Source organism: Dasypus novemcinctus, chromosome 3 (genome assembly GCF_030445035.2).
Source record: "Dasypus novemcinctus isolate mDasNov1 chromosome 3, mDasNov1.1.hap2, whole genome shotgun sequence".
Lineage (NCBI taxonomy): Eukaryota > Metazoa > Chordata > Mammalia > Cingulata > Dasypodidae > Dasypus > Dasypus novemcinctus.
Genome location: NC_080675.1, coordinates 16,359,586 through 16,387,068, shown reverse-complemented (window position 1 = coordinate 16,387,068; position 27,483 = coordinate 16,359,586). Strand labels below are relative to the sequence as shown.

The 27,483-nt window shown below is 49.3% G+C and overlaps 1 protein-coding gene across 4 annotated transcripts in view; it reads left to right on the top strand.

Annotated features, from left to right (window-relative positions):
• The window catches only part of DGLUCY (D-glutamate cyclase), a 129,289-nt gene that overhangs the window by 69,584 nt on the left and 32,222 nt on the right, over positions 1 to 27,483 (top strand). For all 4 annotated transcript variants that reach the window (XM_004476065.3, XM_058292435.2, XM_058292440.2 and 1 more), the window contains exons 2-7: positions 10,486 to 10,618; positions 15,024 to 15,183; positions 16,705 to 16,903; positions 20,134 to 20,284; positions 21,834 to 21,956; positions 24,438 to 24,641. In XM_004476065.3, the coding sequence (XP_004476122.2) occupies positions 10,486 to 10,618; positions 15,024 to 15,183; positions 16,705 to 16,903; positions 20,134 to 20,284; positions 21,834 to 21,956; positions 24,438 to 24,641 (970 nt within the window). The remainder of the gene's footprint in view (positions 1 to 10,485; positions 10,619 to 15,023; positions 15,184 to 16,704; positions 16,904 to 20,133; positions 20,285 to 21,833; positions 21,957 to 24,437; positions 24,642 to 27,483) is intronic.

Here is a 27,483-nt window from a genome sequence, read left to right as displayed (position 1 = left end):
GGTCATTCCCACTAGGCCAGCCCTGTCCCAACTATGGAGGTGCATGGAGCCTCCAGCTCCCCCAACCAGGTAGTGGTACTCGTGGTGACCTTGAAATAGGTGTGTAGGTCACACCTTTGGTTTGAGCTGTGTGGCATAAGGGTAGCTAGACATCTCTAAAGCAACTGCCGAGTTTATTCATAGAACTTCCCATAGAACCAGGAGACTCAGCATTTACTGTTAGTAGCATCATACACTTAACTTAAATCTATATTTTGTGTATCATATTTGTGATTATAAGAATTTGGTCTGATAGAGCCTTTGCAGAACCTCACCATTAAAAAGCAATCCATGTGTGGGAAGCAGACTTGGCCCAGTGGTTAGGGTGTCCGTCTACCACATGGGGCAGGAGAAGGGGAGAGAAATAAATAAATAAATAAAATCTTTAAAAAAAAGAAAAAGCAATCCATGTGTTCCAGTCTTGCAGGCCAAGCAAACTATAAAAGAGAAGGAATTGTCTTGCTTCCCAAAGCAGAGTCTACCTTGGGGTTTTGCCACTTGTTTGGGTTCCTAACTAACTTTGACTAAGTAACTGAAAGGAGATTCACTTTGAAGAAGGAGGCTCTCAAATAACTTTCTTTTATTTATTTATTTTTAATTAATTTATTTATTTCTCTCCCCTTCCTCCCCCCCAGTTGTCTGTTCTCTGTGTCTATTTGCTGCGTGTTTTTCTTTGTCCGCTTCTGTTGTTGTCAGTGGCATAGGAATCTGTGTTTCTTTTATGTTGTTGTTGCGTCATTTTGTTGTGTCAGCTCTCTGTGTGTGTGGCGCCATTCTTAGGCAGGCTGCACTTTCTTTCGTGCTGGGTGGCTCTCCTTACAGGGTGCACTCTTTGCGTGTGGGGCTCCCCTACACAGGGGACACCCCTGAGTGGCAGGGCACTCCTTGCACACATCAGCACTGCACATGGGCCGGCTCCACACGGGTCAGGGAGGCCCGGGGTTTGAACCGCGGACCTTCCTTGTGGTAGACGGACGCCCTAACCACTGGGCCAAGTCCACTTCCCTCAAATAACTTTCTGAGAATGGAAAGTGTTGAGCAGACAGAGTTATTCCCAAATTTGCCCAGAATCATAAAGTTAATGTTTAGCCATGTTAAGCATACAAACAAAACCTTCCTTTCCAAAGATTAGCTCCTTTCACGGAGTTGGAACAGGATCCCTGTAGTAGAGAGTATTTGATATTCAGTTCAAGATACATGCTGATGGTGACGTCACTTTTCACATCAGTGATTTGAAACTGAACATTTAATGTGAATAGATCATCACAATCACCATTTCCTTTTTCAGTGTTTATTTCTTATTTTTTTTACTTTGAAATAATCACAAAGTGACAGAAAAATTGTACACACAGTCCAAAAATACCCTGCTTTTTTCTTGAGCTATTTGAGAGTAAATTGTCCTGATGTCCTGTCTTCCAATATTTCTGTATGTATTTCCTAGATACGAAGACACTCTCCTACCTAACTACAACACAACCGTCAAACCAAGGAAGTTAACACCGATACACTACTACCACCAAATCCTCAGACTCCATTCAGATTTCACCAATTATCCCAACAGGGTTTCTTATAGCCAAAGAATCCAGTTTAGGTCACTCATTGCATTTAGTTCTTATGTCTGTTTAGTCTCCAGTCTGGAAGAGTTCCTGAGTCGTTCCTTAACTTTCATGACTTTTGAAGATTACAGATGTTGTAGAATGTTCCTTAGCTAAGGCTTGTCTAATGTTTCCTCATGATCAGTTTCAGGTTATTTGTCTTTGGCAGCAATGGTGCTGCGTTCATCTCATTGCACCCCACCAAGGGGCTCAAATTTTTTTATTTGTTCCTACCCCATTGGTGGTGACTTTGATCACTTGATTAAGGTGGTGTCCACTAGGCTTCTCCACCGTAAAGTTAGTCTTCGTCTTTTTGTACTCAAAAGATATTTATGGGGCGGTCCTTTGAAACTATGTAAATGTACCATTCTTCATAAACTTTTAATTAATTAATTTCTTATATCTGTATGGACTTATTTTATCTTAGTTTAATGATTATAATCTGTTGCAAACATTATTTATTATAGAAGTAAAATTGTCCCCCAATCCTTTCAATGTGTCCACATCATTCTTTGGGCACAGCCTTATTCTCTGTCACAAGATGTTCCAGGTTCAGCTGATATTTTCCTTGCCCTAACCTTGGACTCAACCATTTCTCCGAAGAGTCTTTATTAATTTTAATGGAGAGTAGAATTTAGAATTTAAGATCTGGTCACTAGATGTGCTCCCAGACAGAACTAGGGTATATGTTTCCCTGAACACACGTGTGTGCATGCACACTCACACACACACCACTTACATCTATATTTATTTTTATATCCAGTTCTATATATTGAAACCCACTCATCTACACTAGATATATCCAGTTCCAATCCAAAACCACAGGATTTATTCTGATTTTCTTCCTTTCCATAGTTATAACTTCCTTCTCCAACAGTGAGGCACCTGGGTTCTCATATCCTTCATATATTTACCTGAATTAACCAGTTTCCCATTTCCACTGTCAGCCTCTTCCCCACACAGCTGCCCCCCCGACTGCGTGAAGTCTGACTGTCCACTCCAGGACAGCTCAGGCCAATGCCCTCCCCTCTCCCCCACTGCCACTCTTCTCACCCCTGTCAGACTCTGACCCCACCGTGCTGGTCACCCTCCCTCGGGGTGCCCTCTTATCCCACGTGAGCCCTGGCACCCTGCTCTGGGCCATTCCAGCTCCCTTCCCCACCGCCACCCCGCCACGGACGCTTACCTCGCTCTGCCTTTCCTGATATCTTAAGGCTGAATTGTTCAGGAAGGGAAAGGAGAAGGGGCTCCCATTTGCGCTGATTGAAGATATTTGTTTTGTTAACAGTCCTTTGCATTTTGGGAGCACTCGTCTCTGTCCTATTAAATAAAGAAATACTAATTGTGATCGCAAGCATTTTCCCAGTCCTTTGTCTCTGTTATTGTAATGACAATTTTTTTTTATGAAATGTTTATACAGTTAAGATGCCTTTTTCCTTACAGCAACATTTATTTTGCAAATCTGCAGTTGTATTTAGGCTATCACCAGCAACTGTCTTGGCAAACATTTAGTAACTCCCACCACAAAAATTAATGAGTGGAGACAAGGTCTGTACACCTACTTACTCTCTTCTTCCTTTATCACGTCCTGGGACTCTGGGGAAGTAAGTGGTCCGAGGACATCTACGTAGACCAGAAGTGGAGCTTTACAGTTCCTTATTCTTAGTAATAAGTATTCCTAGTAATCTGTATTCTTTGGCTCGACTATAATCTTCAACAAAGTGGCCTGAATCTCCTATTTTTTTTGTACCCCTGAAGATTGTTGGTAAAATCCTATGTATGTACAAAATTCTCCGCCCCTGCTTGTCAGCTGACAGAGCTGGGATGGCTTCATCATGGTAGTGGAGGCGGAAGAGCAAGCGTTACCAAGTCCAACAGATGCTTGTTGGTCTTTACCTTCCTTGACCTCCAGGGACCACAGTTCCCTCCTTGAAATACTCACTTCCCTTGGCTTCTGAGACACCTGATTTCTCTCCCACCTCCCTGGCTGCCCCATCTCAGTTTCCTCTGTGCACACCACTTGCTATGCCCATGTCTCAAATAGTGACCATTTATTGGATGTCCCCCATGGGTCAGGCTTTCTTTTAGGTCCTGGAGCTACAGCAATGAATAAAATAGATTAAAAAATAATAATAGTAATAATAAAAACTAAAATAAAAGCCCTGCCCATGTGGAACTGGAACAAAACAAGGAAAACCTTCTTTCTTGTGCATGTGCGTCCCCTTGGCCCCACCTCCCCGGGACAGCCTGGGCTGCTCCTCCAAGGAGCACGGTTGGCTGGTCTTATAGGGCACACAAAGGGGTAGGCAGCCTCTCCCTGTGCAAGGCTCTTTTCTGAGAGGGAGAGTTTCTAGACACCCATCCATCTGGCTTAGCCTCCCTGCTCATCTGCCAGCCTCCCCCTCCCATTCCCACCTGTCCTGCAGTCCGTCCCCCATCAGCAGCCAGAGATCTTTATAAAGAGTGAGTCTTGTCAAGTCACTCCACTGCTGAAAATCTTCCAAGATTTCCTTTTGCTTTCAGCGTAAACCCAAATTCCTTGACCTGTAGAAGACCCTTCGTGAGCTGGCTTCTGCTAACTTGCCCCTCTGCTCTTGCCCCACATGCTCCCTCCCAGCTCTCCCTGCCTGTGCTGGTGCTGTCCGCTGGAGGCAAGGGACAAGTGTGCCTTCTCCCTCCTACCCCTTTGCTAGCCTGCCCCCTACTCTTCCTTTTAAACCCAGCCCCTTCTCCTCCTCCACGCCAGCCCCATGGGGCCCAGGAGCAATAGCACATGGTGTTGTAGACAACTATGTATGTTTCTGTATCTCCCCAGGAGTCGGACACAATAGTAATTATGTGTTTAATATCTATCCCCTGGGACAGTCAACCCTCTGGAGCGTGGGCTGTGACTGTCGTATCAACCGCTGTATTTCCAGCTTGCTGAGCATGGAGTCATAAACATGGCCAACGCTTCCATAGTGCTGGCTGTGGACTGTGCCAGAAATTGTTCTAGAACCCCCACATGTGTTAACTCATTAAATCCTCACCACAACTCTGTGAGGTAGATTCTACTCTTTGTCCCATCTTGCAGATGAGAAAACTGGCACAGAGACGTTAATGATCCCCTCCAAGGTGGTAGAACCAGTTTTAGCATCCAGACGGTCTGCCCCCGAATCTGTGCTTTTCACCAGGATGCCTGGTGCTGACTGGGGAAAGAGTGGATGGATGATGGATGAATGGGTGAATGAACGGGTGGATGAATGGATGGATGAATGGGTCATGCCTGGATGCTATTTAATTTTATAGCTCATGCCTTCGTAAGGGTGGGACCGTATAGCCAACTTCTTCCCTGTCCCCATGCCCAACAGTTAACACAGAGGAAACAGATGGTCTGTGCCTCCTTGAGGAGCAAGTGGAGTTAGCTCAGCAACTGGAGGGGAGAGGACCATGGTTTGGAATGAGGGCACAGTGTGAAGGATGCCTGGAACCTTGTGGTCAGTGTGGAAGGGTTGGGTGGCAGACCCCTCCTGCAGGACTGGGTAAGCCCTGGGGCTGGAGTCTGCCAGGGAGGGAGAGGCTTCAGGGCAGAGACCAGCAGCGCCCTGGGTTGTGTGGAAATGGAAGCTGGGAGAGGAGGTGTCTGTGATGAGGCGGGAGGGACAAGAATAACAGAAAAGGGGTGATCCTAGAGGCGGCAGGCGGGTGGGGGTGTTGTCCAGGAAGTGGGAAGGCCAATGAGTCGAGTTTGGCCAAAGTAGAGAATTTATTTAAGGGAAACAGAGAGAGAGGAAGCTAGACGCTTACACCTGTGGAGGCTGGAATGGGGGGACGGGGACTTTGACTGCCACGCTGAAGGGTTTGGGGATGTAGGAGGAAGGAGGAAGTGTTGAAGGTTTGGGGAGAGGGAAGTTTGTGACTTATTAGAGTATAGCTCAAAGCAACAATGTTCCTCGGGATCTGAATTAGCGGAAAAAGCTATGGTTTAACTTGAGTCGAATCAAACCAATATTTTAGGGAGGTTTTAACGTCAAAGGACCAATCTTGTTGTGGAAGCAAACCAAGTAGCATGAGAGTCTGTTAATGTTTTCATGACAGTGATGAACCTCATCCCCTCCAGCTTCCTCTTCCCAAAAGTGCCTTTTTGTTTTCTAATTTATCATGGCCCCTCTTCCACTGGAGAGTGAGCTTCCAGGGGCTGCTTTGCTCCCTCCACTTACACACAGGGCCAGGTACGTGTTAGGTAGATAAAATGAATAAATGAATGGCACCCGCCCACGTTGCCACACCCCCATTTCCTTCTAGGGATCCGGCAGCCCTCCCATTCGAATCCAGGCTCTGCCGCCCCTAGCTCCCCAGCAAAGTACACATTGCTTGGCCTCTCTTGCTTAGATCCCAGCTCTGCGGAGTGGGGGTAGAAAAGGCCCAGCTCACAGGTTGTGTGAGGATTAGCCATCATCTACTTTGGGTATCCCCAGCATGCCATGGGCACTCAATCAGCAAAAGTTGTTATTATCTCCACAGTGTTCACACTCGCAGGCATACGAGGGTTTTTAAATGGGGTAAGCTTTGTTTCACTCACCTCTGTATACTCAGTGTGTACCATGTGATTAGGACTAAATGAATACTTCCTGAGCGGATGAAATGTTTTGTGAGACCCAATTCCTCAGAACTATAAAAAAAGAATTTATTTTACCATACTATTTTATTGATTTCAATAGGACTCATATCTACCTTCCTTATGTATTTCTAAATTAAATTCCGTTTTTTAATATTAGGTCAAACTTACATGTTGAATGATTCGAAAGGTACAGAAAGGGTAAACAGCAGAAAGAATCTCTTCCATCAGGGCCACCTCTTCGCACAACTCCAGAGGGCGTTGTTCATCCAAACCACAGGGTGGCAGGCATCCACCCAGGTCCCTTCCCTGCAGGCTCCACCATTACCGAGCTCTTCTCCATCCTTCCAGAGATGGTCCATGTGGATATAAATGGAACATGGGTGTGTGCTCTCCACCTTGCCTTGTTCATTTTATGTCTGCCGAAGAGTGTTCCATATGAGGGTGTTTTAGAATTTCCACATTCTCTTTAGTATCCCAGTGATGATGCATCATAGTTTGTTTAGCTTCTGTATTGAGCCAGTCCTCGGTGTATTTAACCAATCTCTATGAGGTTATTTCTAAATTTTTTCTATTGTAGACAGTGCTACCACGTCCACCATCGTTCTATCCTTGGCCCACCCTTTCAGCACTTCTGTAGGATACACTCCTAGAGCTGGATTCCTTGGGAAAAGCAGAGGAATGACTTTATAATGGCAGAATTTCAGTCAGCTGTGACAGGCATAGATGAGATATTTTTAAGTTGGTGTTTTGAGCATGTCAGATCCTGCTTAGGAGTCAGTTGTCCAGGGTCCCCTGTCTGGGATAATCAATGTTAGGGAATGATGCCTGTGGTTTTGATAGTTTGTTATTCTCTGAAGAGAAAAGAGAGACCTCTCAGCAGTTAGGCCGAGGCTGCCTGATGAGATCCCATCTCCCCTCACTTCCAGAGCAGGATGACTCTGGGGAATGAGGTGCCTCAGCTACTCCCGCAGTGAGTTCACTGGAGGCTCTGGGGAAGCCTGAATGACTCAGCATTTAGGGCCCCTGAAAATATGGGTTTAAGAGGCTCCTAGAGGGGGTGGCTATGCCCAAGACATGCTGAGGATGCGATCCTTGTTAATACCATAAGATGGGTGGGTTGGAGAGACAGGTGGGTAGATATGGTAGATAGAACTTAGACCTGCCTTTTTTCTTTTTTTTAAAGATTTATTTATTTATTTCTCTCCCCCCCACCCACCCCAGTTGTCTGTTCTCTGTGTCTATTTGCTGCGTCTTCTTCTTTGTCCGCTTCTGTTGTTGTCAGTGGCACAGGAATCTGTGTTTCTTTTTTTGTTGCGTCATCTTGCTGAGTCAACTCTTCGTGTATGCAGCACATTCCTGGGCAGGCTGCACTTTCTTTTACCCTGGGCAGCCCTCCTTATGGGGCACACTCCTTGTGCGTGGGGCTCCCCTAATGGGGCACACTCCTTGTGTGTGGGGCTCCCCTACACGGGGACACCCCTGCGTGGGAGGGCACTCCTTGCGCACATCAGCACTGCGCATGGGCCAGCTCCACACGGGTCAAGGAGGCCCGGGGTTTGAACTGCGGACCTCCCATGTGGTAGACGGACACCCTAACCACTAGGCCAAGTCCACCACCTTAGACCTGCTTTTGAATTTGGTCTCTATCACTTTTTTGAGGCCCAGTTTCCTCATCTATAGTGGAATTAACAACATCTTCTTTGTGGGACTGGGGGAAGAATCAACAGATGCTGCACATGAACGGCTGAGTGCAGTGCCTGGCACACAGTGGTACCCCGTACGAGGGCGGTGATCATTTATTATGTGAGTGGGCTTTCTCTCCTTGTTATATGGAGGCAATTTTTGGCAGGAGCCAGCTTTCTCTGCCTCCCAGCATGCATGGCAAGTGTTGTCCAATGCCCGGCACACTCCCAGAATGCATTTCACAGGTCAGGCTTTCTATACTCCTTTGTCTCCTGGTCAGGAAACTGACAGCACAAAAAAACCCTAGAATCCACTGAAATTAATATCTAAACAAACAAATAAATAAATGAAAGGGGAGGTATCTACCCTCAGACTTTGGTTTTGTGGCTACAATTTAATTGCAAAACAGTGCGCAGCTTGTCCCTGCTGCCTTAAGGAGTAATCATGGGGCATGGTGGGACTGAAAAGTACTGGTGGAGCCCCCGTTTCAGATGGTTTGGGGCAAATGCCGTTCCCTCCTCCAGACGTGCCGTGAGGACAGTGGTCAGGGGGGTCTGTCTGCCGTTCCCAGCATGCTCTGGACCAGTTCTCTTCGACCTCTGCTGAGTGCCAGGCGGAGGTGCTAAGCACTCTGCACTTACCCCAGGGAACTGCATCCGGCCAAGACCTCAGCCAGGGCCGCAGCCGCTTGGCCAAGGGGCCCAGGCCTGCCTGGCCAGGCGGCCTCTCCCAGTCCAGCCAGCCAGAGCCGCTGGCCCTGCCAAAGCAGCTGTTTTAAGCGTCAGCCCATCTTCCACTGGGGTATGGACTCCAGCCTCACCTGACTCCTCCCGCACCCCTGCCCCTGCCCACGGGACTAACTGTTCTGTCCTCTCTGTCCCCGCTCTATTACGGCTTTCACTGCCGGTTCTAAATATGTCTCTCCTCCTTCCAGGGCAAGACTCTTTTTGTTTTGTTTGTTAGTGATTTTATGCACTTTCAAATTCTTGCATCAAAACAGCTCTTGGGTTTCATGGTTTTCTGTCTATGAGATGCAAGTTGAGAACATGAATTGGGCGTTTGGAATCTTAATGGGTTCTTCTCTTTAGATAGACGGAGTTGTGGAAAAATCAGTCTTGTCCAGAAACCTTCGCGACGGAGAATGCTTTCATCCGTTCTACAGTCAGCCAGTCACTCAACAAACATTTACTGAGTCCCACTTTTGGGACAAGCACTGAGCTAAGCACTGGGTATACTTAGATGAAAAAGACATGGCTGGGCTGTGCCTTGGGAGCCAACATAATGTGGCTAGATTTTACTGACATGCTGAAACCTCTCTTGTATAAAAGTCAATTTATAGGATTTCTTTCTGAGTGTAATTTCCTATAGTTTCAAGACCCTTTTTCTTTCTTTAAATCTACAATATTCATATTCATTCATTCGTTCATTCATTCATTCACCAAGTCTGTGTAAGGCATCACACCTGAAGTAGTGGTGGTAGGGGCAGATATAAAGATGAAAATATAAAATCCCTACCTGCTAGGAACCTGAGTCTAAATAGCAGAAGTTGTACAAAGACAGAAAATCCAGTGCATTACTTCATTTGTGATTGCAAGTGACCTTCATTCATTTTGCGCAATCTTTTTTTTTAAGATTTCTTTCTTTCTTTCTCCCCCACTCCATCCCCACCCCCACCCTACTCCCACCCTACCCCACCCCCACCCCCATCCCCACCCCATTGTCTGCTCTCTGTGTCCATTCACTATGTGTTCTTTGTCTGCTTGTCTTCTCTTTAGGTAGCCCTGGGAACCAATCCTGGAGCCTTCCAGGGTGGGAGAGAGGCGCTCATTCTCTTGCGCCACCTCAGCTCCCTGGTCTGCTGCATCTCTTATTGTCTCTCATCTGTATCTCTTTTTGTTGCATCATCTTGCTGCGTCAGCTCTCCGTGTAGCTTGTGCATAGGCTAGCACTCCTGCATGGGGCAGCACTCCTGCATGGGGCAGCACTCCGCACGGGCCAGCTCGCCTTCACCAGGAGGCCCCGGGTATCGAACCCTGGACCTCCTATATGGTAGACTGGAGCCCAATCACCTGAGTCACATTCACTTCCCTTTTTGTTTTTTTTTGTTTTTTTTGATACTCAATGCTTAGCATGTTAAGTGCTCCAGAGCCAGTGGAAAAAGCCTTACCTGTGCCCCTGCCCCCAGGGCCCTCAGGGTCTACCAAGGAGAGAGGAGGCTCAGAGTTAAAATATAATCCCAGGCCGATGGGGACTCCAGGCCAGAATTAGTGGCTCACCTGGGAGCAGAGAGGCCACTGCGAGCCCCCCAGCTGCTTCACAGAGGAGGTGGGTTCTCAGCCCAGCTTTGAGGAAGGGACACGCCCTGGGGAGGGGAGGTGGACATTCCAGGCCAGGGGAGGGCCTAAGCAAAGGCCATGGAGTGGTAGGAATTGCTCAGTAGAAACTGGCCTGACATTGCCCACCCCGGGGCAGGGCAGGAACAGCCCGCCGGGAGGCAGTGTCCCATGCCCACCTTCCGCCTTTGGGGAGGCCTGACTTGTCCCCTGCTCCTTTCCTCCCCTCCCCCAGATTCTCCACAGCCAGTTCAAGGATGGCACGATGACCTTCCCACGCCACCTAAGGGCCTGCCTTCCCTCTGTCGTGAGGAGTTTGATTCTACAAAAGAAGTTGGGCATCAGAAACACGTCTGGAATGGCTGGGGGTGAGTGGTATTAGGTGATTTTTTTTTTTAAGTCCATGAATTCCCGAGACTTCTTGCTTTTGCAGGAGCCGAATGAGATCAGTGCCAGTCACTGCCTAACTCCCCAGGAGCAGTTGGCACCGTGGGCCAGACTCGAGGCCCGGGAAGCCTCCTTGGACTGGCCTAGCACCAGCAGGTTCTGCTGGAGAACCACCAGTAGCCGCAGATGGAGAAAGGGGTTCTCACTTCTGGGAACCTGCCCCTGATTAGCCTATAGTTTAATCTTGTTCTGACTCAGGCCGAGCCCCCGACCCGGTGCTGCCCATCTTCCCACGCTCTCCCAGGAAGGACACCCAAGGCTCTAAAAGGTTCTTCAAGAGAAAAGGTTATCAAAGGTATTGCTGACCTAAGACCGAGAAAATTTTCACAATAAAAATGACATTTCTGAGTTTTAGTAATGGAGGTTGGTGATGGAAGCACAACATCATGAATGTAATGCACTCCGCTGAATTAGGTATTTGATGAATGAGTTTAAAGGGGGAAATTTTAGATTGTATATGTAACTAGAATAAAATTTTTAAAAACCAGAGGATTGTACAACAGTCCGTGATTTTGAATGTAAGCTAGGAACTATAGTTAATAGTATAATCATAATAATATTATTTCTTCAATTGTAACAAAGGTACCACACCAATAATAATAATAAGGGAAACTGTGTGTAAGGGGGCTGTATGAAAGCTGTATTTTCTCCTTGATTTTTCAACTTCTCCAATTGAAAAAAAAAAACCATTTAAAAAAAGGCTTCCCTGGTTGTGGTAAAAGAGCCAAAGGGAGAACCAGCAGCCCTGTTTAAAGAACAAGATGATTTTCCTCTGGCTTCTGCTGCTATTTACGGACCAATAGAGTTATCTATTGTTGTGTAATGAAGTGTCCCAAAACTTAGTGGTGTAAAATGGCAATGCTCACAAATCTGCGATCCAGGCGGGCCCAGCTTCCCTGCTGGTTCTCCGGGCTGGCGCTAGAACATCCTAGATGGCGCCCACACCGACGCGCCCGGAGGGTCCGCCGGGATGACTTGGACAGCTGGAACTGGCCCGACTTCTCTCTCTCCAGGAAGCTTCTCCAACGGTGTTGGCCAAACTCCTTTACATAGTGGCTCAGGGCTCCAAGAGAGCATATTCCCTGAGGATTAACTAATGTGCAAGTGCACATGAAACCTCTGCTTGCATCGAACTTGCTACCGTCCCAGTGGCTGGAGCGGCCATGGGCTTGAACCGCGGAGCTGACCGCCCAGGTCCCATCCCAGCTTTGCCCTGACTCGCTGCGGAGCCGAGGGTAGACCGCGTGCCTTCTCTAAGCCGTGGGCACCTTATCTATAGCGCATAGCCGTGGCATCAGGGAACCGTGGCAGGGAGCGACGGAGCTATGTCGGCAGAGCTCTCGGCCCCGTGGCCATCCCACGACCACCGCCGTGGTCAGTGCTCAGCGAGAAGCTCGTTTTACCAAACAGCCGGAAACCCCAGCTTGGGCACTGTGGCTTCCAGAGCTTTAAATCAGATTAGGAACGATAAAGGGTATTGTTTTTTCTCTTGTCATGTAAGTTTAAAAATAAAAACAACAACAGAGATTTTCCATTAAAAAGGGCTCAGAGGAATCTCTTCATTTCTGCCCACAAAGAAAAAGCATCGCAACCCTCGCTGGAACCCAAGATGCCCAGATGCCCAGGGCACGCCTAGACAGCAGAGTGCCCTCATGCTCCCACGGACCCTCCAAAGAAGTGCCCCCCCCCACCTCTGTGGTGGCCTGTTACTAATGTGAACGACCCAGGGACTCTCACCAGCAGGGGAATGAACAAACCAAAAAAACAAAAGTGCCCTCTGTAGTACATTTAACTACAAAGCAAACAAAGAAGGCTTGTGCGCATAATACCATCCTGATATTGTGTTAAAAGCCAGTTTATTCACACAGCGGGCTCTGGAGGTAAGAAGTGGGTGGCCGGGGAACAGGAGGCTGCATTCCCTTCCACCTTACCCCACATTGTTTCTGGATCCACGCTGGGCCTGCTTGGGCCACGTCAGCCTCCTTGGGCCCTCGGCCCCTGGGGTGTCCAGTCTGTGCTCTTGTCGAAGGTCTGCTCACAGCACCGGCTGGCACCGGAGGGCTGGGGACAAGGAGTTGCAGGCACCACCGGAAAGAGTAGGAGCCCAGCTCGGAGCGTTCCCAGCAGATGGCTGCGGCGACTTCACAGTCCCCGAGAAGGCGGTACCGCTGTCGGGGCTGGTGGGGCCATCCTCAGGAGAGCCAGCGCCTCTGTCCAGTGGAGCTGGTGCAGCTGGGAGGCTCAGCTCCGCATCCTGGCCGTGCCTCCCCCAGCTGGTAACCCGGGGGAGGTCACTTATTTTCCTCAGCTATACAATAGGGAGGATGACATACGTAAATTACTTAGCCCAGCGAGCCGGCCACACAGTAAACACACAGTGGAGATTAATTAACAGTGTAATTGCAGAAAAGAACTGTCCAGGGGTTGATAGAGCAGCTCTGGCATGATCAGAATCGCCAGGAAGGTTCTTCCTCCAAAAGGGCATACAATCCTTTTTTGGAGAAACATAACTTTTCTTGTTTGTTTTTCCTCTGATTACAGAAGTGATATGTGTTTACTGCAGAAATTTTAGGATATTGAGAAAAGCACAAAAAAGACAACTAAAATCACCCACAGTCCCAACACCTGAAAATATTGTATTAGTCAGGGTTCTCTAGGGAAACAGAGCCGACAGGAGATACCTGTAAGTAGTGTGAGATTTCATAAACTTGTCTCATGTGACTGTGCAGACGCACAAGTCCAAATTGTGTCGTGCAGGCTGCGAGCCGGGGACTCCACGAAGGTCCTCAGTGAGTTCCCCAGGAGATGCTGTCTGACATAGAGATGGAAATTCTCTACCTGAACGCTGAAATCACTTCTCCTTTTAAGGCCTTCAGTTGATCGGATGAGATGTCGCTCATTGCTGACGGCAGTCTCCTTGGTTGATTGTAGATGTAACCAGCCAGCTATGCAATCAACTCACTGATGATTCAAGTCCATGGAATGCCCTTGTATTACAATTAATCCACTGCTTGCTTGACCAAACAACTGGGCACCATTACCTGACCAAGTTGACATATTAGCCAAACCTCTAGTCCTTTGAACATACTATTTTCTTACCTAGTATTGTTCTTTTAATGCTGTCAAGAACATCTGTTAATATTGTTAAATACTCTTCTGTGCCATAGTTTTAAATGTCTATGCAGGATTTCATTGAATAAGGGTAACACTAGCTCCCGCTTCCTTATGTGGTACGCGATTAGCTTCTCTCGTGTCATTTACACACATCAACTCGCTAAGGTAGGGTCCCTGGTCACTGCCACTTTATGGAAAACAGAGGCTGAGGACGCTAAGCCGTGGCCCAGGGCTGCACAGCTCGTCAGGGAGACTCAGATCCAAACCCAGGTCTGTTTGTGTCCAGAGCCCAAGGACTTTCCTTTCCAGGGGCTGGCTGGCTGCCACCAGCGGAGGTCGTGGGGTGCAAGTGGTGTCTTCCTCTATTGTTCTCCTGACACTCTCTTTGGAGGGAGAGTCAAGGGTACCATGAGCCTGACCAGTCCAGAGCCTACCCAGACGAAAGGTGCGAACACTTTCTTCCCCAGAATGGATATCCACATGGCTAATAAAAATAGGAAACGGCACTGGAGCGCATTAGTCATCCGGGCAATGCAAAGTAAAACCACTACACACCTGTCAGGCGGCAGGAATGAAAAAGACAGACAATACCAAGAATATGAGGATGTGGGGCAGCCGAGACCCTCATGAGAATGCAGATTGGCACACCGCTTTGGAAAACCGCTTGGCGGTATCTCCTCACCTCGACATATACAAGCCTTCCCGAAGCCAGGCAGAACCATGTACCCAGAATACACGTACTAAAATGTTCACGGCAGCACCGTTTGTCGTGCTCGGTGTGACCCCAAAGTCCATCAGCAATGATATGGGTAGAAACGTAATGAAATACCACACGCAGTGAGCATGAGCAGTATGGGTGCATCTCACGAACACACTGTGGCGTGAAAGAAGCTAGACTGGAAGGCACCTGGTAGAATATTCCAGTCTATGAAGAACAGGCAAGAGCAGGCAATTGTGGGGTTGGAGTGGGGAGAGTGAGTTCCCTTGAAGGGTAGGGGGCGCTGAGTGAGTGGAAGGGGCACGAGGGGGGTTCCGGGAGGCGGATCAAGACGTTTCTCGCGTGGGCGCTGGTTACACGGGTGTGCGCGTTTTGTGAAATTCTGTCCAGCGATACCCTTAAGATGTGTGCACTTTTCTGCGTGTATGTTAAATTACAAAGTTAAGAAATGGTTGCTGAGAAGCAACTGACTGCGCTTGCCCCATTCTCGCCAGACCCAGGGCTCCGGCCAGCCAGCGTGGTGGTCCTGCCCAGCGCCCTCGCCCCCGCCTTCGAAAGGTTCTGCCAGGCCAACAGCGGCCCCCTGCGCCTGCTGGGCCGACGCGAGCCAGGCGAGTGGACCCTGCCGGCCCTGGCCGCTGCCTCGGTGCCCAGGTGAGGAGGCCAGGTCCCCAGGGGAGAAGCCTTGGCGGGGGTCACCAGGGACCCGCCTCTCCAGCCCACAGTGCCTGCCTGGAGAGTCAGGACTGCTGCTCAGGAGAGGGCCACCACCCAGCCCCGTTCCCACTCCTTCTCCTCTCCTTCCCCCGCTGCCCCGGGAAAACTCTTTGGGACCACCGAGAAAAGTCCAGCCCTGGAGAAATCCCACTGTTGCTACCATCCACCCGCTTGGTCACCCAAGCCAGAAACCTGTCTGCACAGGATTAAGAAGAAAAGAAAAACACTTTGGTGCCCACACCCAGAGCCGGGCCTTACTGGTATCTTGTACATGAGCTCCCAGGGGATAAGTGGCCCCAGCCACTGTGCCTCTGTAGTGCCCCTCCAGCCCGCCGCCTCTCTCCGCCGTCCTTGCTGCAGCTGGCGCCTCTCCTCTAGATCACCACCACCTCTTACCTGGCCTCTGGGCCCGTCTCATGCCCTCCCACGCGCGCCCTCCTCCCCATCCTCTCCTCTCTCTCCACAGTGACTTTGCTGATTTAAAACCCGATCATGTCCCTCGCCTGCTTAACATTCTTCTGTGCCTTCCGTGGGTTGCTCCTTCACCTGACGGCCAGACCCATGGAGACCTGGCCCCTGCTCAGTTCTCCTCCTGCCCCCTGACCCTGCAGTCACCCCCAGCCCCCAAGGGCCGTGTGACTTGAAAATGTGGATCAACTTGTTATTTTCCTGGGGTGGGGGCAGCACGAACACCTGGGTTCAGCTGAGCGGCATTATGCCTTTTTCCTTAGTGGACTCCAGAGGAAGGAGGGTCTCGCAGAGACCCTGCCTGGGCCCGAGGTCAGCTCCTTTATGTTGTTCCGCACCCTGCCAACTTGGAGACTCCTTGAGCAGACCCTCCAAGGGGCCATTGTGTTTGATGCCTCCATGCTTCCCTCTGCCTAGGACGTGCTTTCCTCTTTATCCATCTGGCAAACTCCTATTCATCCCTCAAGACCCACTTCTCTCCCTTCTCTGTCACTACTCTACCTAGACTGTTAACAATTACTGCTCTTTATTGCAAGTATCTCTTTTCAACACATCGACCAACATAGGACTGTTGCACTTAATGGCTGGGACAGTGTCCTCTCCCTCCCTGTAGCCCCATTGTCTCCTGCCTGGCATGGAGGAGCCGCTCTGTGAATGATTGTAGAGCGAATGAAGGATAGACTTGTAGCCAAAGAAATCTTTTGACCCCGGAGAAGAGTTTCTCTAAGGAAAGAGAAATTCCTTGTCCACTGCTGCCACTGGGCGATTCCCTGAGACCCGTGCCCTCTGTCCCTTTTGGTCTGCCAGCTCTGCCTCGATGGCAGAGAAGGCACTGCTGTCCTTTCCTTGCTGATGTGGCTGGTCTCCAGTTGAGGTCACAGGAAATATAATGGGGGGAGTTTGTTCTACACACGCAGCTCCGATGGGAGATTTAAAGGAGCCAGCCGCTCCTGCTGCTGAGAACTACGTCCCTTTCCTCTGTGTCCCCAGGACAGGCTGTCCCCAGTTCCGGAAATATGAGTTTGGTGCCTGCACGGGCAGCCTGACGGCGCTGGACGAGTACCTGGAGCAGCTGAAGGACATGGCGGCCTTCTTCCTGGGCTGCAGCGTCTCCCTGGAAGGGGCCTTGGAGAGGGTGGGGCTCCCCAGAAGGGACCCTGCCGGCCACGGCCACGCCGGTGCCTACAAGGTAGGGGCGCAACCCCCCAGGGCCGCAGGACTCGAAAACGTGGGTCAACTTCTCTTTTCCTGGGTGGACCTGGAGTGGGCCCGGGGGCACAAGACCACCCCGCCCCCGCAGCCCCACGTCCGCCGCCTCCTAGCTGTGCGGCAGCTCGTCTCTTCTGGAACATGGCACCGGCAGCCTGTCCGGCCCACCCCTGGGACTGCCACGACCACCCGATGTGAAGTGATCCTGCGACCTTGAAAGGACAGACCCTGGCGGCGGCGTAAACCAAGCCAGCTAGCTGTCTGCCGGGCTCTTTTAACTCGGGCACCTCGGTGAGATCTTTGAAAATCCTCCCTGGCTCCGGGACGAGCGTCACCTCCGGGAGAATGCCCAGGGATTTGTGGCAGAGCCTCGGCCAGGCCACTGGCGGCCGCGTGAGGACTGGGTCATGTCAGGAAATCTAGGGCGTGTTCTTGGCTGGCGGTGGCTGCCCGTGGTGCAAAAGAAGTGGCCGCGTCCCTGCTGCGTCTCTGAGGCTTTATTCCAGCCGGTACTTGTCAAGGCGAGAGAATTGGCTTCCCTTGTCCCGCTGGCCCCCTCTGGGGTCCTGGGCACGTTTTTAAGGACTGAGAATTTTACTCGGCTGTATCACTGTCAGCCAGTGCAAACAGCCGGACTTCAGCTTTTTTTTTTTTATGGAGTGCTCAGAGGGGAGATTTCATCCTAGGCTCCAGGTTGCCTGGTTTGGACTCTTCCGGAGAAGCCCGCGCTGCCCCTGATCTGAAACAAGGCCGTTCAGAGTGGCCGCTGCTTTTCCTGTGCGACGCGAATGCCCCAGCGGTTTCCCTGAAGCTGGGGTGGGGTGGTGAACCTCAGCTGCTGGGGGGACCCTGGGTTTGTACATAGCACATGCCTGTAAGAGCTGGGAGGGCCTCCTGGTTCCTGGCGTCCAGCCTGTCCTTTTAGACGAGGAAACCAAGGCTTAAAAAGAGGAAGGGTCTTGCCCAAGTCCAAAGCCAGACTGGAACCCAGGCCTCCAGGCTCCCAGCTGCGAAACGTCGCTAGCAAGAGCTGCGAGCGTTCAATGCTGCTCATCCCTGCCCATGTGTTTCTCAGCTGCTAAAACAAATACGATGGGTTGGCTTGACAACAGGGATTTTCTGGCTCACGGTTTTCGAGGCTAGAAGGCTTGCTTCCTCCCAGGGTCGGTGTCTTCCGGATGGCCGGCCATCTTCAGAGTCCCGTGGCCTTTCGGTCATGTGGCAGTGCACGTGGTGGCGTCTTTTCCTTTCTCTTCGGGTTCCATTGACCTCCAGCTCCTTGCTTCTCCCTCTGTGGCCAATTTCCTTTGCTTTAAGGGCTTCGGCCGTGTTGGATCAGCTTCGCCCCCTTCTCTTTGGGCACAGCTTAGCTAACAGCGGCTTCAGAGGTCCTGTTTACAAACGGGTTCACACCCACAGGACCAGGGAATGGACCTTGAATGTGCCTCTTGTGGGGAGCATGATTCGATCCCCAACACTGCCCACTTTAAATGCTCCCCATGGCTTTGGCTGCCATCCCAGTGCCGTGGTCACTCTAGCGCTTTGCGGTTAAGTGGTGATGCCTCTGCCCATTGGCTGCTGGGAGCCACCCAGGCAGCCCCCTTGGATTTCGTTGGCTGCCTCCAGGAGGTAGCGGGTGCCCCCTGTCGGGAGGGTCCTCAGCCTCAGGGGGCGCTGCCTGTCTCCTCTGAGTGTCCCTGGCCTGTGCCCCCTCCCAAGTGCCATTAACCCGACACCAGGCTGGCAGGCTCTGCAGTTTCATCCGGCCGCCCGGGTGGCCACAGCAAGCTGCAGGTGGCAGCCAAGACTGTCCCGGGGATTATAATCCTGGCTATGTCCTAAATCTTGTGTAAGCCTCATCGCAAGGACCAGAAACTATTCTGGGTGGGGTGCAGGGGGAATCACTGGTGAAAGTCACACAGATCAGAGACGAGACTACGTGGGGTCTCAGAACAGGCTCTAATCCTTTTTTTTTTCCTTACCCCCCCCCCCCAATTATCTGCTCTCTCTGTCCGTTCGCTGTGTGTTCTTCTGTGTCTGTTGTATTCTCATTAGGCGCCTCCAGGGACCCATCCTGGAACCTTCCGGAATGGGAGCGAGGTGATCATTCTCCCGCTCCACCTCAGCTCCCTAGTTCGCTGCCTCTCATGTTGTCTCTTCTCTGTGTCTCTTTTTTGTTGTGTCATCTTGCTGCGTCAGCTCTCCATGTGGGTGGCTCCACTCCTGGGCGGGCTGCCCTCCTGTGCAGGGCTGCACTCCTTGCACGGGTGACACTCCTTTCACGCGGTCTCCCCTGCGTGGACTGGCACTCCTTGCGCACGGCAGCACTCTACACGGGCCAGCTCACCACACGGGCCAGGAGTTCCTGGGTATTGAACCCTGGACCTCCTATATGGTAGGCGGACGCTGTATCCGTTGAGCCACATCTGCTTTGCCAGACTCTAATCATCGTGTGGACTCAGGAGGCAGAGGCGGCCCCAGCTCCTCCTCCGGTGTGGCCATTCCCTGGGGTCCTTCAGCCTCTGATTCTCCCAGAGGTTCTTCACCTGTAGTCCATGGGCCCCTGTAAATCTGTGGATAAAATCCAGAGGTGGGGAGTGGATGTGGCTCGAGCAGTTGAGCGCCTGCTTCCCACATGGGTTTGATCCCTAGTGCCTCCTAAAAACAAAAACAAACTACAAGTAATCAAATGAAAGAACCAACTCCAGGGAGCTGATGCAGCTCGGTGGTTGAGAGCCAGCTTCCCACATACAAGGTCCCGGGTTCAATCCCAGGCCCTGGTACCTCAAAAAACAAACAAACAAACAAAACATGAAAGTGGAGGGGAAAAAAAACACCATGGCTGTTAGAGCTGCCATTTTATTCCTTAAGCTGTTCATGAAGAAGCACGTTTATCACTTTTTTTTTCTTAATTTGATAACTGCATTTGCAAATAATTGGTTTCTTTTGTTAATCTTATCCATTTCATTTTATGCATTTAAAAGCATCACTGCCAAAGGGGACTGTGGTACACACAAAAAAAGTTGAGATTCCCTTTTTAAACCAGTAATTATCAGCACACTTAGACGTCTCTATGACACATGAAAGTAGAAGCTATGTTTTTATCATAGCTACTCAGGACCTCCTCCTCCTTTCAGCTGCCTCATACTCTTGGTGGATCTGGGCTAATTCCTTTTTCTTTTTTTTTTTTTACTTGATTTTTTTGGTCAGACAACAGTGCCTTGTTCCTCCGTTGCTGGCTTTTGCTGCCCCCTGGTGGTCACAATGAGGCCCATTCCCAAGGACAAGCTGGAGCGGCTGGTGCAGGCGGCTTGCTCCCTGCAGGGTGAGCGTGGACAGCCCATTCATATCGGCGACCCAGGTGAGTGTCCCCTCTCGGTCATGACTCCAGCAGCCTCACGTGGACTTGGACTTGAGAAGCAGAGACAGGGCTTTGCTACGTTCCTGGGCCCTCACGGCTTGTCCTCCTCGATTCCCAGGCATCTTAGGGCTGAAAACCCTAAGTAAGACTCCAGCAGCAATATCTGATTCCCTTGAGGGTTGAAGGTGCTGCCCTTGGCGGAGCTAGCCAGCCTTAGGGGTTTGATAAACGCAAAGTTCCTGCCAACCTCACGTGAACCTGGGGTGGGGGAGCAGGTGGTGGAGAGCGGCAGCAGGGCTGTTGGCCCTGAGACTTGAGCTTCTGTTCTGTGGCATAGCTGGGCAGGGGAACACTTTGTCCCCAGTACTAATTCGAATGGAAATCTGCTGATCCTGGTGTGTTAGCTTACTCTGAGGCTCAGTGGACAGCTGCAGGGGTGAAGGGTCCCAAGTCTGAAAGCTGCCCACGGCTCTTAGAGGCTCTCAGGACCTGATGAGAGCCTGGAAAGGGCGCTTGGGCGAGAGTCAGAGTTCAGGGGAACTGAAGTCGCTTAGCTGGATAACAAATCAGATAAAACCCTGGATTTCGTAAATATGTAATCAGCACTTGCTGCCTTCGTCATGTAAAGAGGATCTTGCAACCACCCAATAGCCAAGTGTCTGCTGAAGTTTTTTTCATTAGTGGGATAGGTAGGGTTTAGCATGTTCATCTTTGCTGTGCTGGTCAGGACTTTGGGCAGGTCCAAGGATGCTGTGAGTGGTCTGTACAACAAATGAAGATGTGGGTTGAATGAGCCCCCAGACTCTTTCCAGTGACCACACCATGGAGCGTGAGATTCTGTGTTCTGAAACTGTATCACCCAGACCAGACGATAAGACATTGAGGATCTCTGTATTAGTTGGGGTTCTCCAGGAAAATAGAACCAACGGGATATGGAGGTGTGTGTTTGTGTGTGTATATGTAAATACCATGGGATTTGTTATAGGAATTGGCTCATGCAACCGTGAGGATGGGCAAGTCCAAGTTCTACAGGGCAGGCTGCAGAATGGAATTCTGATAAAGGTTTTGAAGAATTCCCCAGGAGAAGCTGGCTGGCTGCAGTAGAGATAGAAATTCTCCCTTCTGACTGCCGAAGTCATCATGTCTCTTTTTAAGGCCTTCAGTTGATTGGATGAAGCTTCTCTCATTGCTGAAGACGATCTCCTCTCTTGGTTGTAGCTGTCATCAGCCATAGATGGAATCGACTAACTGATGCTTTAAGTCCACGAGATGTCCTCACAGTGACAATCAGGCCAGTGCTTGGTCGACCAAACAACCAGACGCCCTACCCTCACCAAGTTGACACATGAGCTTAACCACCACCATCCTCAATTGATAAAGTCCCGATGCCTTTTCTCCTTCTCCTCCTTCTCAAGTACCATTACAAATCATTCTATGGCCAGAGTGCCTTTTTGAGAAAGAAGCACATTCGTCTACTCAGTGTCTTACTTGAATGGTACCTGCCAGTGCAGGAACAGCTGACTTTTACATTTTTTTTCCCCATCTGCAGATCTCTTGGGAATCAAAGATCTTTCCAAACCTGACTACGGGGAGGCTGTGGAGTGTCAGCCAGGGGATGTTCCTGTGTTCTGGCCTTCTCAGCTGACCAGCCTTGAAGCTGTCAGCAGTTGCAGTACGTCTGGGCATGAGATGGCTTTCTTTCTAGAACCAGGGGGCAAGTACTCTCACCTAGGGTGGAGCTGGTGGGTCTCCTCTCCTCCCCTCCTCTCCCCTCCCCTCTCCTCCCCTCCCCTTTCCTCCCCTCCCCTCCCCTCCCCTCCCGTCACCTAGGGTGGAGCTGGTGGGGTTCCTTCCCTTCCCTTCCCTTCCCTTCCCTCTCCTCTTCCTTTTTTTTTCTTTTATCTTCCTTTCCTTCCCTTCCCTTTCCCTGTTCTTTCCCTTTCCCTATCCTTTCCTTCTGAGGCCAGAGATTGAACCCAGGACCTTGTATGTGTGAATCTGGTGCTTAACCACTGAGCTACACCAGTTCCCCCAAGTTGATTTTTTCATTTGTTTGTTTTGTTTTTTTAGAAGGTCCCAGGGATAGAACCCGGGACCTTGTACATGGGAAGCAGGCACTCAACCACTTGAACTACATCCGCTCCCTCTATTTCTTAAAAACATAGGCTTACAGTACAATTTTTAAAATAAAATAATAATACAAAAACATAGGTCTACGGCCCACAGTGAAGATAGCGCTGGCTTCCTCATTTAATCCTGGCCTGGGTCTCCTTGCTAGAGCACACTGTCTTAAGGCCAGGCATCCCTTTCAGCTCCCATACATTCTGATTCAATGTATTTCTACCTACTGAGCCACACCATCCTTTCAAACAGAAGGACCAACGTTTAGTTTGATCTGGTGAGACATCTTGGAGACTGGTGTGCCCCTGAAAACAAAGGAAGCCAAGGAGCACAGCGAAACAAACCGTTTCAAGTGGTTTTTGTAAGATTGAAAGCCACACTGTTACCACCTTTTTTTTCCTCCAAAGGTCTGAGATGAAATGACAATGAAAAGACATATTGAGGGCACCCTAAATAGCTCACGATAAGATAAGAAAACATTAAAACTAGTAATTATTGCAGCCCTGTCTTAGACACTGGAAAATTCTGGCCAGATCCGTCATACCCACACTATAAAACATTGAATTTAGTGCACTTTATTTTAAAAGCATTCAAGGGAATTTAGTTACTAGGTAAGGAAAGATTATCTCTAGTTCAGTGATGAGAATAGATGCCAAGAGCCATGAGATTCTATGCATTTGTTTGTTTAACAAACATGTAACCCCACAGGTCCTGAGATTACCATGCTGCGTAAGACATGACATGTCCTCTTTTCGGAGCTTGTGGTGCTTTCTTTGTGTGTGTGTGTGCACACACACGTGCAGTGACTTTCCTCCAGCACAGTGGTCTCACCCCCTCCCTCGCCACAGGGGATGCCCTGCACGAGCGGTCACACTGTCTCATTCGACTCTAGATGTGAACACATGACACTCTCGTTCATGACATCGTTGACCTTGAAACTAGCTTCAGAGTGACAAATTTTAGGTGTTGTGCAAAACCTAGAAAAACAATGACTGCATTCCCAGATTCATTAGTTCTTTTCCTTATGCATCACATCTAAAACTTAGGTTAAAATGCTTTTTCTCTCTATCAGTGGGTTTTCTTTTGTAGTATTGGCTGACTCTGGCTTTCTGTTAGATCTGAGAAAATGTTACTGTTTCTGTGAAACCCGGGACATTGTTATTTACCCAATTCCTTTCTACATTTACTGAACACCTGTTATGTGCCAGGCAGTATGTAGGATAATGGTGCTGATTGGGGTTTAAATACTCAGAGGTAATAATGACATTGAGGAAGGTGGAAGAGGTAAATTAAGTACAGTGAGTAGTAAGCTTCTCAAGAGCCAGGCCCAAGGACCCAAGAAGAGTAAGCTATAATGCCTGGCTCAATAATGCAAACCATCATTTACTGAGGATTCACTCTGTTCTTTGCTTAACATCCTCCAATTTAGTTCTAACAACAATCCTGTAAGGTATTATCATAAATTTACAGTTTAGGAAACAGGCTTAGAGAGGTTAAAATCATATCCCAAACTCAAGTGCATTTGCCGCGCTAAATGTTCTTCATAACTATGCCAGAGTGCTTTGCCTCTAATCTAGTAGGAGAAATTTTCTAAAGAACAGAATGAACAGAATCCGAAGCACAATATAAATGCTATGAAAAAATAGAAACAGTGTGGAGAGAGGGTACCAAATCTAACATTTGCTGCAAAGGAAAGGAAGATTGCTTTGGGCATGGTAAGAATTCAGTAAAGACTTTCTGACATCCCTGGAATTAAATCGATGGAAACTCCCGGGGCCCCACAGCGTGGCTGTGCCTCACTTCCTTCCCCCCACTCGGTTGATCTTCATTTCCCTACAAATCCCAGACACTTGTTTAGATGGGACTTGACTTAGCCATTGGATAGCTTGTTCTGCGATGGTCTAACGAGCGGTGGGAAGGTGCTGCTGGCCGAGTCGGCGCACAGGTGCCCTCTCCCCATCGAGGGGGCTGGGGGAGCAGGCACTGCGCTGGCAAAGCGGCTGGCTTTCGTCCCTCTTCTCGTGTGTTCTAGGGGCCCCGCTGGCTTTCACCAGCACCCCGGGCTGCGCAGTTATGACTGACCTGAAGGACATAAAGGCTCCAGCCGGGGCTCTGACCCCTGAGGGAATTCCAGAAGTCCATCACATTTCCCAGGATCCTTTGCACTACGGCCTCGCATCAGCTTCAGCCGTGCAGAAGATCCGAGAACTGGAAACTCTCATTGCCGTGGACCCAGGTAAGAAACAAGACACCCACACCCTAGTGAACAGGAGAGATGGATCAGGAAGGAATGTTCAGTAAAAGCACACACACACAAAGCAAGCTACAAACTACAGTATGATCCTGATTTTTTAAAAAAATGTTTGTATTGTGTATGCATCCCCAGAAGGCTGGAAGTTAATATTAATGATTTCTGGATAGTGAGATTGTGGGTGATTTTTGTTTTCTTCTGTTTTTTTTTTCCTCCCTGAATTTTAGACACCCTGTGAGAGGGGTTGGACAGGGAGCTATGAGCTAGGCAGATAAGAATGAAGAGCAGAATGGTTCCTGGGAAGGAAAATGCCACCATTGTTTAAAAGTTAATGAAACGTAACTGAACTTCCCTCCAGTGTCATGGCCCTGGGGGGGAGGAGGGGGCAGAGAACAGATTTCTTTTCCAAGGAGCCGCAGGGGCAGCCGCTGCTCCTTTGAGGATCCTGGTAGGTTAGGACTTTGCAGCCACGGCCTCGCTGCAGTTTGCAGCTGACACGTGCCTTCAGTGGATTGTGAGCCTCTGGCTTTCTGGGCATAGAACGGGACTGGTGGTATCCGATCGGGTTTCTGCTAATGCCAGTTAGGAGGAGATCCACTGGTTGCTGGGCTTTGAGCTTACAGCATCTTCATTTAAGAGCAGAATTTCTAAGCAGTGACCTGCAGGGGGCGCTGTTGGGCTTGGTAAATTCAATCTAGTTGGTGACTCGCAGGAGGCAATTGTGGTGTAAAGGCTTGATGGCTGCTGTCCACCTCAGTTTCTCATTCGTGTAACAGGGGTAAGAGCAATTACACCTCCCTCTCCGGTTGTTGGAGGTGATGCTGATAGCTGCCATCTGCTGAGTTTTACTCTGCTCTAGGCATCTGCGACGAGTGTTTACATGAGTCATCCTCTTAAACTCTCCCGGTGACCCTATGAGTCCCTTACTAACCCCAGTTTACAGATGAGGAAACCGAGGCATGTAAAGGTTATGAAACTCACCTGAGTCCACACACCTGTAAATGGTCAGGTCAGAATTTTGGAGTCTGCTGACTCCAAAGCCCACAATCGGTACATATTGGATAAATTAGAATCTTAACCTAAATATATCCATTTTGCCTGCTCCAGCCTGTCCTGGCTTCCTCTCCATTCCCTCTTCACCTTCTTGTGGGCAATGCCTCTAGACCTGGGCTGCTAACGACCTGTTGCACCTTGAAGGTCTGGAGAAGGTGTATGTGGATACCTGGATGAATGGCAGGGCTGGGGCACCGTGGGGAACAGAGGGCAGAGGACACTTCCCAGCCCCGGTTCCCGGGACACGGGCAGAGCTGCTTCGCTGGCATGGGTGTAGCAGCTGTTCCAGCCACGGGCAGATACCCTGGGTGCCCTTCAATCGTGCTGGCTGGGCCAAGAATCTGACAGTGCAGAGCAGCTTCGAAAATGCCTGATTCTGTCCCACTGGGGCCGGGCGTTCTGCAGTAACAAATCCTTCTGCCAAACCTCAGGGCATAGCTCTTTGCTTGCTTTTTGTTTGTCTCTTAGGCGGTTTGCTCGTTCATCCATCCATTCCCTCATTCACCTGCAGAGAATATCATTTCCTCCTCCTACAGACACATAGTAAATGTGGGGCCTGGTTCCCCCACAGACACACCTTTTAGGACACAGGCTTATGCGTAGAGCCTTTTACACAGCTGACCTCCTGGGTGGATATTTTTAAAATTTTATGCAGCATTTTCTCCCTCCCGAACATTCCCACCTGGGCTGATGGCTTGCCCACTCGGCACAAGAGCCACGTAGGAAGATGAACGATTTAATCCCGCCATCAGTTTGGAGAATAATTGGAAATAAATTTCCTGCAGACTCGATATATACCCATTGCTCATTGCGAATGCCCCGGCGGGGGGGTCGTCCTCCCCACCACCCCTCAGGCTTGAATCATGAGGCTGCCGCGAGAGGCAGAGCTAAGACCGTCCCATGTGCCCATCTTGTCCATTAGGACCGTCTTTCATCATGAATAGCCGGTGCTTTTGACTCCTACTGCATTAAATAAGCGGAGAGAAGACTGACGACCGTGTGCCGCGCCTGCCTCCCTGGCGTGAGAATACAGCCTCTCTGTCATTTAGAGGACGTTGGCTTGACTGGAGGTGTCTGGAGAATATGAAATATTGTTGTTTGCTCTAACAATAAAGCCATTGTCTATGTATATACCACGTTACAGTCACAAGGTTCTCTCTCCTTTAACGTAAGGTTGCATCCCAGTTTTTTCCCTTTAACCATGTTATTATCCTTTCCCCTTTATCAGCAGTAATTCATGTTCATTGTGGAGACCTCAGATCATATGAAAGCAAAGAGGCAAAAAAACATTAATTAACCAATCATAATTAAACAGTATTAATAGTTCGATGATTGGTTTTAAAGCAATTTTTCTTCAGTTTTGCAGTTTTAACTCTATGTGTGTCTATATGTACGTATATATATATATATATGTATATATATTTGTTGTTTTTTGTTTTTTGATTAATCATTACATTTTATGCATTTGCATTTTTGACCCTACAGGAAGTGAAAAGTAGAGTTACAAATCAAAAGGACATTATTACTGGTATTTATATTTACCCATGTCATTATCTTTACCAAAGATCTTTATTTCTTCATTTGGCTTCAGTCAATTTTTTATTTGTTTCCAGAGAAACAAAAGGTGTGGGACTTCATCACCACTAGAAAGGCCCTACAAGAAATGCTAAAAAGTTTTCTGCAGATTGAAAGGAAAGGACACTAGTAAAACGGACGTATATATTTTAAAAGAAAATGAGATCATACTGTATTCTAGTTTAGGATTTACTTTTTT